This window comes from Alligator mississippiensis, chromosome 2 (assembly GCF_030867095.1).
Source record: "Alligator mississippiensis isolate rAllMis1 chromosome 2, rAllMis1, whole genome shotgun sequence".
Classification (NCBI taxonomy): Eukaryota; Metazoa; Chordata; order Crocodylia; family Alligatoridae; genus Alligator; species Alligator mississippiensis.
This window is the reverse complement of record NC_081825.1, coordinates 103,764,537-103,782,622: the sequence shown is the minus strand read 5'-3', so window position 1 is coordinate 103,782,622 and position 18,086 is coordinate 103,764,537. Positions and strand designations below refer to the sequence as shown.

The window sequence follows — 18,086 nt, the reverse complement described above, 5'->3', positions numbered from 1 at the left end:
CAGCTGAGCCACTTGCCTCCACAGCCTCAACCTCCTTCAAGGTGCTTTCCAGAGAAGGAGACTTGGCTCTAGTGAAATTTTGAAGGGTGTGGAGCACAAACTCAGATTCCCCCTCATTCCCCACAATTTCTTTTGCTAGGGCACTCAGGTCCCCTGCTTCCAGATCCAGCTCCTCCTCTGGCACTGGGAGGCTCACACTGGGAGATGAAATTGGGGTGGAGGAGACTGTCATTCTGCTGCTGGTGGCTCTTTCTGGTATTAGGGGAGGTGATGCAGGTGCAGGGACAGGTACTGCTCCCACCTCTTCGCTCCCACTGGCAGCAGAATACTCATCACTGCCAGGAAAGAGGGTGCATCTATATTTTTTAGGGGATGGGGGGAAGAAACTTTCAGCTCTAGCTGTCCCCCTACCCTCTCTAGCCCCTGTCCCTTCCCTGCCAGAAGACCTGGCACCTGCCTTTCCATCATGCTTCATATTAATCTTTCCTGTGCTGGAAAATATGTGTGTGTGTGTGTGTGTGTGTGTGCGCACAGCTGTAATATCTCTTCTCCTCTCTGTGTGTGTAACTAACTAATAATATCTCTTCTTCTTCTCTGATTATTGTATGTGTCTGACTTCTTATCTGTTGTGTTTATTGTATGTGTGTGTAATTAATAATATTAACATGTCTTCTTTTTCTCTGTGTATGTATGTGAGTGTGTGTAATGTATGTACTTTCCTGCACAGTGATGGATCACACTGCCAGGGAAAACACATCTTTCTTTTAAAGTGTGGGGTAAAAAAATCACAAGAACAAATGAGAAGTTTTTGGGGGAAGAATAAATTGAAATAAATGGATTGCATAGGGATAAGTAGAGGGATTCTAGGCAAGGGTAATTAGTAAGCTGTATCCAATCCTTTCCAAGAACACAAACTAGCATGAGATTGACTAGGAAGCAAAGCTAGTCCAGTAGTACCTTTCAGATGCTGTTGCTCAGGCAGAAACAGCTTACAAAAGGGACAGAAAGGCTGCAGAAACAGCTTATATGCCATTTCTATGTCCCTCCCCCAGAGCACTGTGATTGGAAGGGGACTCAGGAAAAGATCAGAGTCACTGGTCAGCTACAGATGTCAGTCTTTCCCCCCCTGCTCCCCATCCCTCTTCTCAGTTTCTGTTCCCCTGAAAGACTGTCTTCCGAATCTCCGAATCATTTTCTGAATATTTTCTGAATTGATTCGGAGGCTCCAAATTGATTCGGAGGTTGTTTTTTTTTCTTGGGCCAAATCTCTGAATTGAATTGGTGAGTGAAGCTTCACAGACCCTAACACATACCCCTGGGAGTATGCAGGAGACATTGTATACTGGCGGACTTAATTTTCATTATAATAATAATTAGCATTTAAGGGGTTAAAATATAAAACTTATGCCGGTAGGGGTCTGTGGGCAGCTGGTAAATCCGGAAGGGAGTAAACAATAAGAAAACGTTTGGGAACCTCTGAACTAGAGGGAAACTCCAGGTGATTAAAGCAATAAAACAAATTCTCATAAATCAGTCCACCTTAAAAAAATCAGTCTTTCAGACTTGGCAGTGTGCTTCTGCAACTTTGTTGGTGAAACTTTAACCATATACAGAAGTGACTCCTCCCTGTCCCAGCCAATAAGCTACAACTCAAGAAAGAGAAGTAAATGAAAATATTACAACTGTAGTAATGCAAACAGTTTTGAGTAAGTTAAGGAAACAAGCAGAGCTTTAGAAAAAATTCAGAAACCTGCCTGATAATCTGCTCTTCTCCTACCTGAGATGATGCAGAAATGCGGGTAAGAGATTTAGAAAAATGTGCCATGGCATGTCAGGTTGTTTTATCTTTTAAGCCTGTATATCCATTTATCTATCTCAGACTGTGCCACTAAGGATTTGGTGGGAAGTATATTGTTATAAATTTAGGACATGCTCTTTGAAAAAGTGTGCAGCCCAAACCATTGCTCTGAGTTATTTATATAACTCCCAAAGATATTCTAAATGGTAGAACTTTATTGAAGTTGTGTTAAACAGATGCACTGAACTGTTCTACGTCAATGTTTTAGCTTCTGCTTCCTTAATGCCTAATGAGCCATGAAGGTAACTTGGTCTATGTTGTCTTATTTTTTTAGGAGCTAAGAATATTTCTGCTGATATTATTAGGAATACAGGGGTACTAAGCTTATTTTATAAAACAAAACACCTACATTTGTGACACTGTAATGTGTATAAATATAGCTAAGTAACAAAGCAGAATATAAAGAAAATGGGTTATTAAAAAAATTCTGATTCACAACTAAATTCAGTAAATTGTTAGAGAACAATTTGTTCTCTAAAGAATGGAATGTGCTGCATTAAAAGCAGAGCCTTATGCATGTTTATAAGAAAATCTGAAGAGTGCATTGAAGGGCTATAAACCTTCGTTCTGTTTTGGACTGTGGTTTGAGTTACCTCCTGGGCTCTGGTATGTTTCATCTTAAATTATTTTGGGCAACGTAAGATAAATAGTCCTTGGAGTAGCAATAAGACTCAGTGAAACCTTTTCGGCTTTGACTCAGTGGTAAGTGACACTTGAAAGTTCTGTCACTTGTGTACAAGATGTAATTATATAATTCAGCATAAAGTACTTATCTAATATACATAGTGTTCGACTGAGTCAGTCCTTCCAGAGATTTTGTTTGGACATTGACTTAAATGGTACTGGGAAGTCATTTTGAAGAACAGAAGGAGTTAGAAATTGATTGAATCCTTATTCTCCCTTTTCCTCCCCTCTGTCCCCACCTCCCATTTCTGGTCTTTGAGACCTGTGATTGTGTAGTACATGATTTATAGTATCTGTTATGTTATTCAAAGTAAGTAAAGTATAACTAATACAAAACGCGTAGTACTAGTAATATGATATATAGGTCATCTCCACATTGATTTTATTAATATTCATCAGTTGGTACCTTAAATGTCTCCTGAAATGATAAAAGCAGAATTCCATAGGTATTTTCCCATAAGCATTACTCTCTTCTTCAGTCCTTGGGAGTCAAAAGCTTCGATGCAACATTTCAAATTATACTAGGACCTGGTGGAGACAGACATCCAGTCATCCCACAGCTGTCAAAGTAGGTGTCTCACCAGTAGGTGGCAGTGGAACGTGTAATAGTGCACTGAAAAATGGCTTCACCAGGGTAACTATGGACATATGATGCCTATACCAGTGTATAATTTATGCCATCATATCTTTACCACTGTTTTCCCCCCAGGTTAATTCTACACTGGATTCTAGGAAGATATACCAGTTTATATTATTTCTCCACACTTTGTTTACATTAGTGTAAAGGTGCTTATGCTAGTATAAATGTATCATGTGTCCAGGTTCAAAAATAAGGGCCTAGAGACAAGACAGCAGGGGGAGAAGAACTTGTGAAATCTCTTAATGTGCTGCTTTACATATATTGTGTAAATAAAAGCAGTTTAAAACTCTGTTCCCTAAGTCCACCATTATGATTTTAGGTGTCATCGTTGTTTATAACATGGACTGTAGCCACTTTTGCAGATTTTGGGAAAGCTGACAGTCTTTTGCAGTTAGGTATCTGTGGACGTGTACAGCTGATGGTGGCACTAACTTTCTACCTCCACCTACTTTACTAACCTGTGCATAGACTTTCTTGATGGATTTTTGGTTGTAGCCAGATTGGTCTAAGGACATAGGCAGGCAACGTTCTTTGAGTAGATGTGATATATTTTATTAGACCTTTTATTAGACTCTTTTATGAGTCTTCTAATTGTACCTGAATAGAATATAGATTTATAGTTTGTGCAGTGGGAACTGGAGCTTACTCAGCATACTCACCTTCATTTTTCAACTCTGTGTACTTGTTACTAGAGCACCTATGTGGAATTTCTGTCAGTTCTACTTTTTTATGCAGTTCCTCTTTCCTTTTCTTTTGAAGGACATAAAACCCACTCATCTCCTACTCTCATGTAACTGAAAATGATTCTCAGATGCAAGAGCTTTTATGGATGCCCGTGGATGATTTTGCATAATTTAAGTGACACATGAATATTGCAACTCTCATTTTAAACAGTCTGAGAACTCTAGACACATGGGTCATAGTGAGGGCAAAATATTCATTTTAAAATTCAAACTGAAAAAGTAGCTTGTCAATAATATGGATTTATTTGTTGTGTACATATGATGATTTTGTAATAAAGCAATTCATATAAAATGACACTCAGAAAAATGAGTGTTGTTTAATTTTAAGTGCTAGTGTTGAGTGTAGACTAGTGTATAAATGTGGAGAATGGAGAACTGTGTACATTCTTTGTTCTATAATTACTATGCATATTCACTATAGTGTTCTTTATTTTATACTCGCAAAAGCTTCCTTTACATGGGATCACATGATTCAAGATTGCTGAGGCTTGATAGCTACCCAGTTAGCTGCTCTCACAATATCAGCTGTCACAATAGGCTTAAAATCCCATTATTAAACTCAAATCAATAGCATGGCAGTCTCTAGGACCCAGGGAAGATCAGATTGAGAGGTGTATCTGTATCTTTATCTGTATCCATATCTGTATCTGTATCGGTGTCTGTATAGGGAGAGAGATAGATTTATAAGCAATTTAGATCACAGATTTGAATATTTATTTAAATTAGAAAACAGGAAAGTTGATTCAAATAATTGATTGTGCTATTGTTCTGCATTTGTACATTTTAGTTTTTTATAAAAGAAACATTCTCACTGGATGGTAGAACTCTTAACACTAATTGATTTGCAGTTAAATCTAGACTTTACACTAATTTTTTTGTATATAGCGAGACTGATACACTAAATCTGCTCATATTTATGTAAATAATTATATAACTCAGTACACATTTATGCCAGTGTTTAGTTGTTCCATTTTTATATTTAGAAAACCAACTCTCAGAGCACATGTATGAGCACCCATGGCTTTTTAGTGATGCTTTATGCACATTAGCCTATTTTAATGCACATTAATTAAATAGCACTTTTTTTAGTGATGCTTTAATGTGCAAAAATATAGGCTAGTGCACATTAAGGTGGACAAGTAGGTGTTCCCAGAGGTACTAGATTTAATGCACATTAACTAAAGCACATTAATACATGTGTAGATGTGCTTAGGGTCAACAAGAAAGTTTCTGACAGACTGCTCAGATCTGGGACTGGTGCTTACGGTGACCTACCCAGCTCCCACGAGAAAAGCAGTAAAAAGTCCTAAAGTTGCAAAGCAGAAAATAACAGGAAGACATGCAAGGAAATAGAGCCTTTCCTTAACAGTATGTCTTCCACATTCAAAACAATAGACAATATTAGATCTGGCAGAAAAATGAATTTGCTAAGATGTAGTGCTGAACTGAGAACATTAAGAAAATGGAAGCAATCACCAAACTTAGATTTGAAAACAAAATCAACAACATTTGAGAACTGAGCAAGAAGAAAGCTTGAGAGTACAATTCTTTTCAGAGGGGATGGAGGATATGGGTGATAGCAGGAGTGAAAGCTTTAGGGCACCAGATATGTTCTCTTGCCACGTATATGCACTGTGTGTTGTAATAATAGATGCACTTTGAAAAACTGAAACAAATGAGTTTAAGTGACCAGTAATTGACACCACAGAGCATAAAACAGTCCTTTAAGCAGAAGATTTCTTTTACATTTGCAGAGTCCTCACTTTCAGTACTAACAGTGGTTAGACTGCTTTAGGAATGAATATTTAAAAGACAGAATCATAAATAGAGTGCTGAGTCAAAAACCAAAACAGGTTTTTTAGGCAGTCACAAAACTAAAATCTTTAGGCATGTATGTAACTACTTCAATAGATTTGTTTTTATGAACTTTTTCTTTCCATATTACATAATGCAGGAAGTATTTATAAAGTAGAATAAACTTTATGAAAGTTGCCTAGAATGGAAAGGCATAATAGGAAAATATTAATTCTGAGAGAAGCTTAGTAGTAATTATTTAATGAGAAATCATCATAAACCTTTTGAAGGATCCTATTACACTCATAAGTAATGTTGGAGAAACTACTAAACAAGAAAATTGCAATGCATTATATGGTTCTGGGCCAAAATACAAAAATATGGGCCAAAAACAGTAAAAAGGTTGAAATAAAGAGTATTGAGTTCTTCCTATTGAAGCTAAGTATTAAAAAAATACCAAATACTAAATCATAAAGTCATTTTAAAATGTTTTCTTGTCAGGGAAACATGCTGTAGTAACATGGAAGTCAGTTAGCTAGATCACTAATTGAGGAAATGATGGAAATATGGCAGAGTCCTTACACTCCCCTAACCCGAACCTGGCTGTGTGCTGGGCAGATTAGCTGGCTGCAGGGGGACCCTTTACTGGCCCCTGATGCTTCATCTATGCACTTTCACAAATTCAGGGAGGAGGTAAAGCTACTCCTTTGTTTCTACACCATCACTGCACTCTCTTGGTTGGGGTGATTTTGCCACAGCTGGGTCTGCTAGCTTTGGGGGGTCACTTCGTACCAGCACTGTAGTAGAAAAGTTCAAGGTACAGAATCTGAGCCAGTAAGTCTGCTTTGTTCTAATGGCTTATGGCATGTGATGAGATTGGGGGAATGGATTTCTTTCAGAACAGAAACCATTTAAAAAGCAGACCATCAAATTACACTCAGACTTTACAGAGAGAGAGAGAAGTTGAGAAAAAGGACAAATTTAGCTGAAATCAAGCTCATTTGAGCAAAAAAATTGTAGAGGATTGCATGTATGCATGTGTGTGGAGAGAGAGAATGCACAGAGGAAGGTGTAAAGTTTGTTCATATGTGCATATTGACTCATATTCTCTGCTCCAGTGAGATATGAGAGGGTGTGTTTACAGGGGGTGGGGTATGGCATAAAGGAGCCTATTACAGGCCATATTAAATATCTTTGATCCTCGAGGACAATCTGTGCCCCAGTCTGTGATACCAGCATTACTTAGGGCAGTATGGACTGGGGAGAGGCGTGCTCTAACATGTCTTAGTTGGTACAGGGGATATCCAGTATCATGCAGCACACTGGTTGAGATGGGTAGAGCATACCAACATGCCAACCCTACCTGTCACTTGCCCTTTCTGCTGGAGCCAAATGGGGGAAAGGAAGTACAGTACCTGGATAGACCATCTAAGAGTTTCAGTGTACTGGAGGAATGCTCAGTTTTGCAGATCTTTCTGCCTTAAAGCCACTTTGGCCCACGTGTATTCCACAGGAGTTCCATTGGAATTTATTAACAATATAAACAGGATTGATAAGGCTCAACAAAAAATTACATAAAGAAGCCCTGACACCCTCAAACTTTTACGTAAAGAAACTGTCTGTCCCATTGGTGAAAATGGTTTCCCTAAACAGGATTGAGTTGTCTTCCCATGCTGGTTCTTCCTTTGAATTTTTCTTGCGGTTTTCATTTAAGCGACATTCAGCTGAGGGTAGGGTGAAGTTCCAGTTACACTTAGACCAAACTAAGGGCACTTAAAATGTGAGCATCTGCATGTTAAAGTACATTAACTCATGCTATGTGCCTTCTGCATCTCAAATTTATGCCACTTCAAGGTGAGGCTTAACTTTGGGCTGTGCTACCTAGCTCTTGTTAGGGTAACTTCGGTTTTTGCTCCACAAATACACAACTAGCAATTTGCAACCTAGATGTCTGGGCCATGCCCCTGCTCACTAGGCTTCTCATGGCAATTCAGAGCTATGAAGGCAGAAAATGGTATTAACTCTTAATGTAATCACATTACATTAAGATCACAGCATATTCTAACTTTAACACTGCTTAACATTCCATAGATTTTGTATGGTCTATGTGCAGCATGCAACTTCACCCTTATATGCACTTCAGCAGATTGGGTATAAGACCAGAAGGTGCCTATATGCATGTGGTTGAGCTGAATACGACCAAAGCTCCATGGAAAACAGCAAAATGTATCCCTATAACTTGTCAACATCTACACATAGCAAGTTTATATTAAATCATGTCTATCAAATTCTTGACATTCATAATACTGCATTTTGGTGAATTTCCAAAACAAATTTGGGTAAGTCATGAATCTGTCAGTAAAGTGGATTATCTTGCAACATTTTCTTTCCATCTTATTTGGGTTCATGACAGTTTAAGGAAACAACATTTAGTGATGATTTTAAGTTTGTGTAAATGGGCACAGGTCTGGTTAAGTCAGTCATTGTAGCTGAACTTACCTATATCAGCCAAGCATTTGGTCCACAGATTTAAGTAGCCAGAACTGGTTTGAGGCCAATGTGTAAAGAATGTATAAGCCATCTGTATTTTAAATCCAGTGTCTTAGAATGATCTGGATAGGACCCCTCCAAGCTGGGGCACTAGACAGCCAAGAATATGAGATTCATAGGGCTAAGGACACAGTGTGCAAGCAAATAAGAGAGAGCCTGATGCTGTAGTCTAGGGACTAGAGTACTCAGCTGAAAAAGGGGAGATCTGGGTTTATGTTGCTGCCCTCTGAACTCTCTTCTTTTTACATTAGGAAGGTTACAAAATATAAAACCAAGAGTTTAGCCCAGGAAGTCAGAGACCTGGATTTTAAACACTGTATACACCCCTTACCAATCACCTGTGAGAATTTAAACCATTTCCCACTTCCTTGGAGAGCACCCTAACCATAAGACTAGAGAATGAATGCCTTGGCTGCAGTACAACAGAGAAGGACCTGGGGTTTACAGTAGACCATAAGATGAATATGAGCCAACAGTGGCTCATACTTCTGTCCATAGGGAAGGAGCAGCAGCTGGGAACTTCAAGTCCCCAATAAGGCAACAATTCCCCGCTTCACTTCTCCTCTGTGCTCAGAGGCATATCCTGTTGCCTCTGATTCTTGCACTGTATTCAGCACTGGTGTGGCTTCACCTGGAGCACGGTGTCCAGGTTCCGGCCCCACGCTGCAAGAAAGATGGGGACAGGTTGGAAAGAGTGCAGCACAGAGCAACCGGAATGATTAGGGGCCTGGAAGTAGGATGTATGGTGAAAGTCTGATGGAACAGGTTTGTTTAGTTTGGAGCAGTCTGAGGGGGATTTGGTAAGTGTTTAAATACCCAAATGGCAGTGGGAGCTGGGCAGGAAGATGGAGATAGCCTATTCTCTATGGCTACAGGAGACAGGACTAGGAGCACTGGCCTCAAGCCACAGTAGAGGAAATTTAGATTGGAAATTTAGTTTAGAAATTTAGATTGGAAATTCAGAGGAACTATGAGGGTGATCAAGCATTGGAACAGGCTACTCAGAGAAGTAAATTTTCAAGAGCAGGTTGGAAAGACACTTGGCTGGGATGGTTTAGGTGGGGGTGATTCTGCCTTGAGCAGGGGGCTGGACTCGATGATCTTGTGAGGTCCCATTCAGCTCTATTTTCCAATGTTGTTATAATCAAGCTATGGGCTGAGCAGGGTACCACCCTCTCCCTTTGCTCCACCCTCCTCACATCCTGTGGAAGTTGAGCAGCAAAAGCAGAAGATTCAGAGGACCAGACTAGCGGGGAAGAGGGAGAGTGCCTCTGTTACTGAAAGCCCCAGTGTCTGCCTTTCCTTTTGATGGAAGCTGTTGAACAGTTAACAGTTCTGAAAAATCAAGCTGCTTACTTGTGATTAACTTCTGTTTGTATATATGCAGTTCCCAATTTGTAACCAGTGTTCATTTTATGATAAAATACATCATCACTTTTTTTAGCAATGGCTATCATCAGGGATCCAGGTTTTCCATTTCCCATGGAAAAATGGAGAAAACCAAGGATTTTACCCTTTACCAGAGGAAGAGACAGATTTCTCAATTAACCAGAGAACCCCATGGATTTCACAGTTTTGCAAAGAGCTTTCTACAGGCTGGCAGAGTTCTAGCCTGCAAGGAGCTGGGAGGGAGTGGGAGGAGGGCAGTCAGGCAGTGGGTATTATATGCATGTATATTAGGCCTATGTGAAGCGGCTAGTATTCACTTTGGATTTGGATTCAGCCGATTTGGGGGACAGTGATTTGATTTGGTGATTCAAATCACTGTCCCGAATCGGTTTGGCTGAATCGATTTGGCTGCTGCTGAATCTCCGAATCACACAGGCCCATCTTCCACCTGCTCTTTCAGCCCCAGCAATGGCTGCCCCACCTGCCCCAGCTCCTGGCACTTTGAAAAAAAAGCCCCAACTCACCAGGTGCTGCCGGGCGGAGGGGTGATCCCCACTGCCCCATGCCATGTTGGGGGGCTCTGCACGAGTCCCCAAAACTCCCCCACTCTCCCAGCCCCCCATGGCTGCCCTCCCTGTCCCAGCTCTGACCCTTTAAGAAAAAAACCCAACCCCCCCCAGACTCACTGGTTCCTGCCCAGTGGGGGGTGATCCCCGCTGGCCCCCACTGCCCCACGTCATGTGGGGAGCTCTGCATGAGTAAAGGTTTTTTTCTTTTTCTTTTTCTTAAAGGGGTGGGGCAGCCATGGGGGGGCTGGGGGAGGGGTGCTCCTGGCAAACCCCTCCCATGCAGCATGGGGCAGTGGGAGGGGCAGCGGGGATCACCCCTCCACCAGGGAGCACCTGGTGAGTGGGGGCTTTTTTTTAAAGGTCTCAGAGCTGAGCCAGGTGGGGCAGCCATGGGGTTGGGGCTGGGGGAGTGGGTGGGGGTCAGGGGGCGCTTGGGGGGTTGGGGGAGCAGGCAGGGGATTGGGCCTGGCGGGGGGTCTCCCATGGTCCCCTCCCCCCTCCTCCAGCCTTCCCTCCTCTGCCCCCTACCTACCAGCTCCGAGTCTGGCTCCAGCTCCCTGCTGCAGTGGGCAGGGACTGGCCAAATCATCGAAACTCTCTGAATCTTTTCTGAATTAGGAGCTTACAGTGCCAATGATCCTCCCCACCCACGTGGCCCTGCAGTGTCCTGCAGCACTGGGTTGCACCTGCTGGGTCTGCAGCAGGCAGCTGACACCCACCCCTGCCCCGCTCACAGATCTGGGGGGCACAGGTGCCCCCTGCCCCCCAGGAATGCATGCAGTAGCAGAGAGCTGCTCTCCCCACCCAAGCCCACAGCAGGCAGGCAGCAGGGGGAGCTGGGCTCTGCTCTGGTGCAGCAGCTGCTGCCTTCTGCCAGGGACAGGGGGCTGTGGACCCAGGTCCCTGGCTCAATAGCTCTGTCAGCTGGGGGCCCCCTCAGGCAGGGCTGGGTGGTCAGGGGCCTGTGGGTGGAGGCCAGTGGGCACCAGCAGGGCTACTGCTGGGAGTTAGAGGCATTAACAGGTCCAGGAGGCTGGGGTGGGAGGGAGTGAGGGGCACCAGCAGGATCAGGGAGGGAGGGAGTGATTTTAATAATGGATTTGGGGGGTTTTATCAGAGAATTTGTTATTTTTTATCAGGGAAAACCAGGATCTGGTTCTCATTATTTAAAAAAATAGATTCAGCACAGTATAATTGACCTGTTCAGCCTCCACAAGAGAAGGCTGAGAGGGGATCTGGTGGCTGTCTATAAACTGGCCAAGGGAGACCAACAGGCAATGGGAGAGTCCCTGTTCCCCCAAGCACTACTGAAGTAACAAGGAATAACGGCCATAAGTTGACTGAGAGTAGATTCAGGCTAGATATCAGGAGGCGCTACTTCACAGCCAGGGCGGCTAGGATCTGGAACCAACTTCCAAGGGAAGTGGTGCTCACTCCTACCCTGGGGGTCTTCAAAAGGAGGCTAGATGAACACCTTGCCAGGGTTGTTTGACCCCAATACTCTTTCCTGCCATGGCAGGGGGTCAGACTTGATGATCTGCTGAGGTCCCTTCCAACCCTACCAACTATGAAACTGATCTTTTGCAATATAGCTGTATCTCAAACTTGCAATGGTTATTTCCACTTCAGGGACCAGCTTGTCTGAAGTCTACTATGTGAAATACAGAAAAAGACATTTGCTACCAGTTGTTTTCTGTGGCAGCCTAGGAATGTTGCTTCTGAATCAGAAACAATTTTGCATGTTGAATAATTACAGGGATGTAGTTAGCAAAGATTGCGGGTCAGTAAATTTATCAGAGCGTTTCTTTATTTTCAATCAAATTATTGTTTTTCTTAGCTGTGTAACATAAAGGCCTCAAGGGGATTACTTGTGTTTTGCAGGATTGATCAGTCTTTTTTGTTATACCTCTTTCACCATCTTTGTGAACTTTCCTTCTCAATCTTTCCTGAATGAATTTGTCTAAATAAAAATGTTGAACACAAGTGTCTTCCTGCTCTGGCTTAAAGCTGTGAATATTATGCCATAATCTGCATAGAAATACACACTATCATATTCTTGTAAAAGCTGTGATGCAGACATTCAGCTTACTTTAGCTGATTATTGGTTTGGTCCTGGTTAATTTGTAGACACAAAATTTGTTTTATGGCTGGTTGTATTGTTGGCTTGCCAACCAAGTAATAAAATATAGGCATCATCCATAAGAATTCAAGAAACCTCAAATAATAATAATTACTATGCTGCTTCCCACACTTTATTTTTCTATGTGTATGAGAAAAGCGGTTCCGAATGATATTTCAGAATCTGTTGCATTCTACAATATGCAAAATCTGCATATGGGTGGGAGGTTTTGTAGCAACCATTGGAGTCCTTGTAACAAACTGTTCTCTCATGTTCTAGGGTGAGTAGGTGAGAATGACGGCTTGTTCTGCTTATTGCTCAGTTGTATGACAAATGTGAATAATGAGCTAATCTAAGCCAGCAATGCTTTCCTTCCAAATCTTTTTGCCTTTCTTTTGTAGGACTAACAAGTAAATGAAAAAAAATGCTACTTGGTCCAATGTTTGTACCCTGGGATGAATTTATCATATGCCTGTTCATTTTACCTATAAATAGGGGTTTAGAATGCTAGGGCATTTTTACACGTGCTCTGGGTGTGTGTGTGGAAGGGAGGGCAGGCGCTCTTGAAGCTGCTTTAATTAAAGTGGCTGGAGCATCTCGTGTCTCAGCATCCCTGCGCTTCAAAACAGAGGTGGGGGCATTTTATCTAAAGCTTATTGAATGAGCTTTAGTTAAAGCACCCTTGCCACCACTTTGAAGTGCAAGAATGTTGATACTGAGCTCCAGCCAGCCTCTGTGTCTTGGGTAATTACCACATTCCAGCAGGCTTGATTAATCGAGTCTGCTCTGACGCATTGTTTATTACAGCACGTTGGATTATCCTTCTGGCTCATGTACAGACACCCCTAGAAGTTACTTCTTGTAATTGTACCTTCAATGGATCGTTCCTGATGTTCTTTCAGCAGCCATATTTTGAATGAGTATAAAGTGGCATAGGAATAGCAACTTGTATCAGTGAAGGGAGTTTACAGACGTGCTCTGGGAGGTGGGGGTGCACTTTAATTAGTGCAGTTCTGAGAGCTGTGCCAATTAGAAGCACCCAGAGTGTCACTTGTATCAGTGTCCCCATGCTGAAAAATGGCAGCGGGGAGGCTCCAGTCCACCCACACCACCTTCCAGTGCCAGCTGGGGAATCTTAAAACAAGCTCCCTCTGCTCCCTTTCCCCCTCCCATTCTGAAAACGGCACGGGCTGGGAGGGAGGAGGGACTGTTGCTAGGGAAAACTGGCTTCAGGCTTGGAACCAGCAGCTAGATTCCCCTCCCTACTGGAACCAGCAGTGAACTTCTGTTTGGTCCAGGGGATCATAGTAAGTCAGGGCACTTCCTGCAAAGCATTTTTAGTTACAGCGGGGAGCTGCACTTCTGTCTGCAACCTATGGGGCAACTTGTCAATCTCCTCTGGGCATTGGAGGCACAACCAAGTTAGGCCCAAAAAATTTGTCTCCCAGGAGGACTCAAGTTGGTACAAATCCATTGCCTTGGTTCTACAATATGGATCTAATGCAATGTAGCACTGAGGAGCAACCATTCTTACTTTCTATAGGGACTATGAGTGCCTCTTGTTGACTATAGTTAGCGTTAAGCTGTACGAGTTGCTTATATTTGTTTAGCTATAGTTTGGCTAAAATACAACAGGCAAGGAAATGCTCAGGCAACAGAATGTCACAAAGTGGGAACCATTTTAGAAAACTTAAGAAAGATAGATTGAGAAAACTAGGGTAAAGTTGCAAGATCACCTTACGTACACTTACAGCGTGTCTACATGAGACGAATACAGTAGACTAATTCTACTTCACATTAGCAAGCTACTGTGCATTAGTGTCACTTAAGAAGTGTGCACCGATGCTAACGCGAAGTAGTGCCAATTACAGTGCATTTGTTATTACAGGTACTCAATGTGCTGTAATTACAGTGCATTAATGAATGTGTAGATGCATCCTTAGTGGTCTGATGATAAACAAAGCTAATTTTAGATAAGGTAAAGTTTATATAGGGAATAAGATTAGGTAGATGAATATTAATTAGAGTACCACCTATTGGGACTGCATTTATTTATTTACATTATTTAGTAAGGTTTCTAATATTTTAGCCAAACAATAGAATATAAAAATTGGGTCCACTTTTGGATTTTCGCTCTTTATTCTGGAACTATGTTCTCTCTGAATTGCCCACTTGCAAATATATCACTTAGTACTATCTAGCAACTTCGTTTTTGAAAACTAGGTAAGAATATTCTTTCTCTACTGGGCTGGCTACCTGTCAGAGGCTTTTTAAGACTTTAGGACTTAAATTTTAAGATTAAATCACTTTCAAGTATTCATCAGATTGTTATACCTTCAGATAAATGTGCATTTTATACATTTACATTATTTGCTTGATATGCCATATCTGTACTGTTTAGACATTTATATCTTTTCTTTATTTTGTTATTGAATTTAATATTAAAAATTAGATATCCTTATGTTGTGAGTATTTGATTTTGGTGGGACTGGCTCTTGGAGCTTTTCTTAGTTCTGAGAATCCATCAACACTGCAGAAGCTACCATCAAGAGAGGTTTAAGAGACAGCTGTTTTGCCAGGGGAAAGACAGCAATGGAAGGTTTCTATTAAAAGCAAGCAGAGACGATGTATAAACATATGACTGCTAGATGCTCTCTTATGTGTAGGGTTAATGTGAAACTTCATAGAAGCTGGTAGGTATAATGGCCTTCATGATGAATACATGTAACCCGAACTCTTTTATAGAATAGATAGGTACAATAGTAAGGGCCCCTGCGCAAACATAGGTCATATGCAAGCTGAAATATGGACTGAACCATCTTGGCTAAGGGGTGTTACCCTGCATCTGAATTCAAATGTAGAGCATGACACATCGATTTATGGGGCTGTATTTGTGTATGGGAGAGGTTTTGCAGAAACGCTTCCGAATCTCACAGAGAAGGCAGCAAAACAAATCCAAAGCATCCAGATAAACACTTGCAATGTGATCATAAGAACAATCTGAGAAGTGCCTTTGGTAGTTAAATATTAAGTGATGCTCCCCTACCCCAGGCCATAATTAAGAGTCAGACCATGTCACTGCAGGAGAGGCTGACTTCAGAGATTATGGGAACTTTTTAAAGTTCAAAAATGGCTACATAGCTTCACAACCTAAGGAATGTAACCTTCATGCCTCCCCTCATTCTTGTTCCAAGCATCAAGATCCTCTCATCAACACGTGACTTTGTTCTAATTCTTTGAATGGAGTAGTCTATTCAGGTCAAGGCTGAGGCATTTTGCCTGCTGCCACAAATAGAAAACATCAATCCACAGAACAGTTATAATAACTGCAGTGCTGTCACTATGACACATTTTACTAGTAAGATAATCATTCTTAAAGGTTCCTGTGCTCAAATCACTGTCTAGGATTTTGATGTCTTATGTCTAAAGATGCAGGAAGCTTTACATGTTATTTCTGATAGGCTCTAACTGTATCTTAGTTACCTTTTTGAAAATCCTATTTGGTTGTAAGGGTATCTAAGTATTAGAGGCAACAATACTTTCAATAACATCAAGGGAAAGTAATGGCCTACCAGTGTGTATGTGCCAGGTTACTTATGACAGCTGTGCTCCTGCTTCTAGACATGATATATATATATATATATATATATATCCTGGCCATTATTTTCCCTTGATGTTATATATGGATGTGTGTATATAGCAAGTCTAGAAGTACACATCCACATACACACACACACATTTATATATTGCATGTCGAGAAGAAGGAGAAGAGTTGTCATGAGTAACCAGGCTCTTGGAAATGAGATAAAAAAACCCCAAGAAATGACACATAAGCATGCTTATGAACCTACATAGTTAGAGAAGAAGTACTCAAAATTGGCACAGTACAGACTTAACTGAAATTAATTCCAGATTTCTGCAACAAATGGTTTGCCTAGAAGAAATTGAGGCCTCAAGGAAACTTTGGTTAGACCTCTGGAAATAGGAAAAGTAGAAAGTGGTGAATATGCTTTTGCATAGTTAAAGATAAAAGGAAGAGACAACCAAAGGACCAACATGTAACTGACTGACTTGTATTGCAGTAATTATGAAGAATGAAAACAAAGTGGAATATACAATATTTAGAGAGGAGGCATTTCAGTGAGTACACTTGGGTTTGTCATCTGTGAACCACATTGAGACTTGTGTACATTAAGCTTAGACTGGTAATATAAAATTAACACTATATCTATATCTATAGATCCACCACTTGGTCACCGTCTTGGGACTGGAAGTCCCAACCCCTAATCCCTGACCTTTGCCACCAGAATACCTGTGCCACAGCTTCAGGAATGTCTGGAGAAGATGGTCTAAAACAGGGGTTTGCAATTATTTCAGCCGGAGGGCCGCTTAATGAGTTTTGGTGAGTGGTCAAGGGCTGCAGTGGTAGCTCTGTCCCTTGACAGGTGCTCTGCCCCCTAGTCACCATCTTGGAAATGAATGCCCTGCTCCTGCAATCCCTGACTTTTGCCACCGGAAGCCCCTCCCATTGCCCATGGAAGTACTCCTTTTGGGAGTGAGGTTGCCATCTTGGAACTGGAAAAAACTAACTCATATAATAAAAGTCAAACATCTACTCTAACATGTTTTAATTTCATTTTAAAAATAATTTTTGTCCTGATTTATGTGCATTTGTGTAGTCTGTATAGAGGTAATTGCATAGTAGGTCAAAAGTAGTCTTACTCTTATATATTGTGTGTGGGGGAATGTGTGGGATGTGGCTGGGGGGTGAGGATGTGTGTATGGTGGAATGTGTGTGAGAGTGGGTGTGGGGGAGGGTTGTGAGGAGGTGTGGCTGTGTGTGGTGGGGTTTGGGGTATGTTGAAGGTATGGCATGTGTATATGTGGGAGGGTTGTGGGGGTGTGGGCAGGGTGTAAGTGTGTGAGGTTTGTGGGTGTGAGGGAGGGCAGGGGTGTGGGAACCCCCCTACACCCCATTTGGTACACAGCCCCCATTGCTGGTAGCAACAGGTGGCAGGCTCATGGCCTCACACATCACAAACCCCAGACACCCACACCCTGCCCACCCAAGCTTCACACTACCGCTGCCCTGCTGGGCATGGGTCCCGGGCTTTGGGCTCCGTGCTCCCACCAACCCCATGCTCCATGTTTCAATCCAGCTGCAGCTTCCCTATGTGGTGCCTGGAGTGAGCACTGCAGCAAGAACACAGGAGGAGCCACTAGAGGCTGGGGGAGCTGAGCATGTCCCCCAGTGGTTGCAGTAGTGGCAGCTCGGCTTGACCTGGAAGCTGTGCATGCTGGCCAGGGTCTTCCTACACAGGGGGAGGGGTGCAAAGTGTGCAGACTGGCAGGGTACATCCCAGATCCAACCAGATCCAATGGGCTGTATTTTGCCCACCCCTGGTCTAGAAGAAAAATTGTTAATTTATGTGTTTGTTGCTAGCTACTGCAATAAGTCTGTATTAGGGCCTTGTTACACACATTGCACTTTGAGCTGTTCAAATGTTGATTAGTTAGTCCTAGCTTGAGTTTGGAACAGTCATACCTTAAGGCTCAAAACCTTTTCTGACTGTCCCTCCCTCACCTTGCATAGCTGTGATTTGCTACTAGAGGGCTGGCAATAGGCTTCTGTACCTGCTCTAGGTGTGTGAAAGATGGGTTGGGGGACAGGAATGTGAGGCTGGGAGGCAGAGAGCTAATGGGATGGTGATGGTAATGAAATTTGAGGTGGAAAGGAAAT

At 42.2% G+C, this 18,086-nt stretch overlaps 1 protein-coding gene across 10 annotated transcripts in view; it reads left to right on the top strand.

Annotated features, from left to right (window-relative positions):
* The window catches only part of IL15 (interleukin 15), a 73,777-nt gene that overhangs the window by 33,060 nt on the left and 22,631 nt on the right, over window positions 1–18,086 (top strand). The window contains exon 1 of one of the 10 annotated variants that reach the window (XM_019489777.2): window positions 1,666–1,799. The exons of the other annotated variants lie outside the window; for them this stretch is intronic. Coding sequence (XP_019345322.1) covers window positions 1,794–1,799 — 6 coding nt within the window. The 5' untranslated portion in view covers window positions 1,666–1,793. Of the gene's footprint in view, window positions 1–1,665; window positions 1,800–18,086 lie in introns of those variants that run through there. 10 annotated transcript variants of the gene reach the window in all.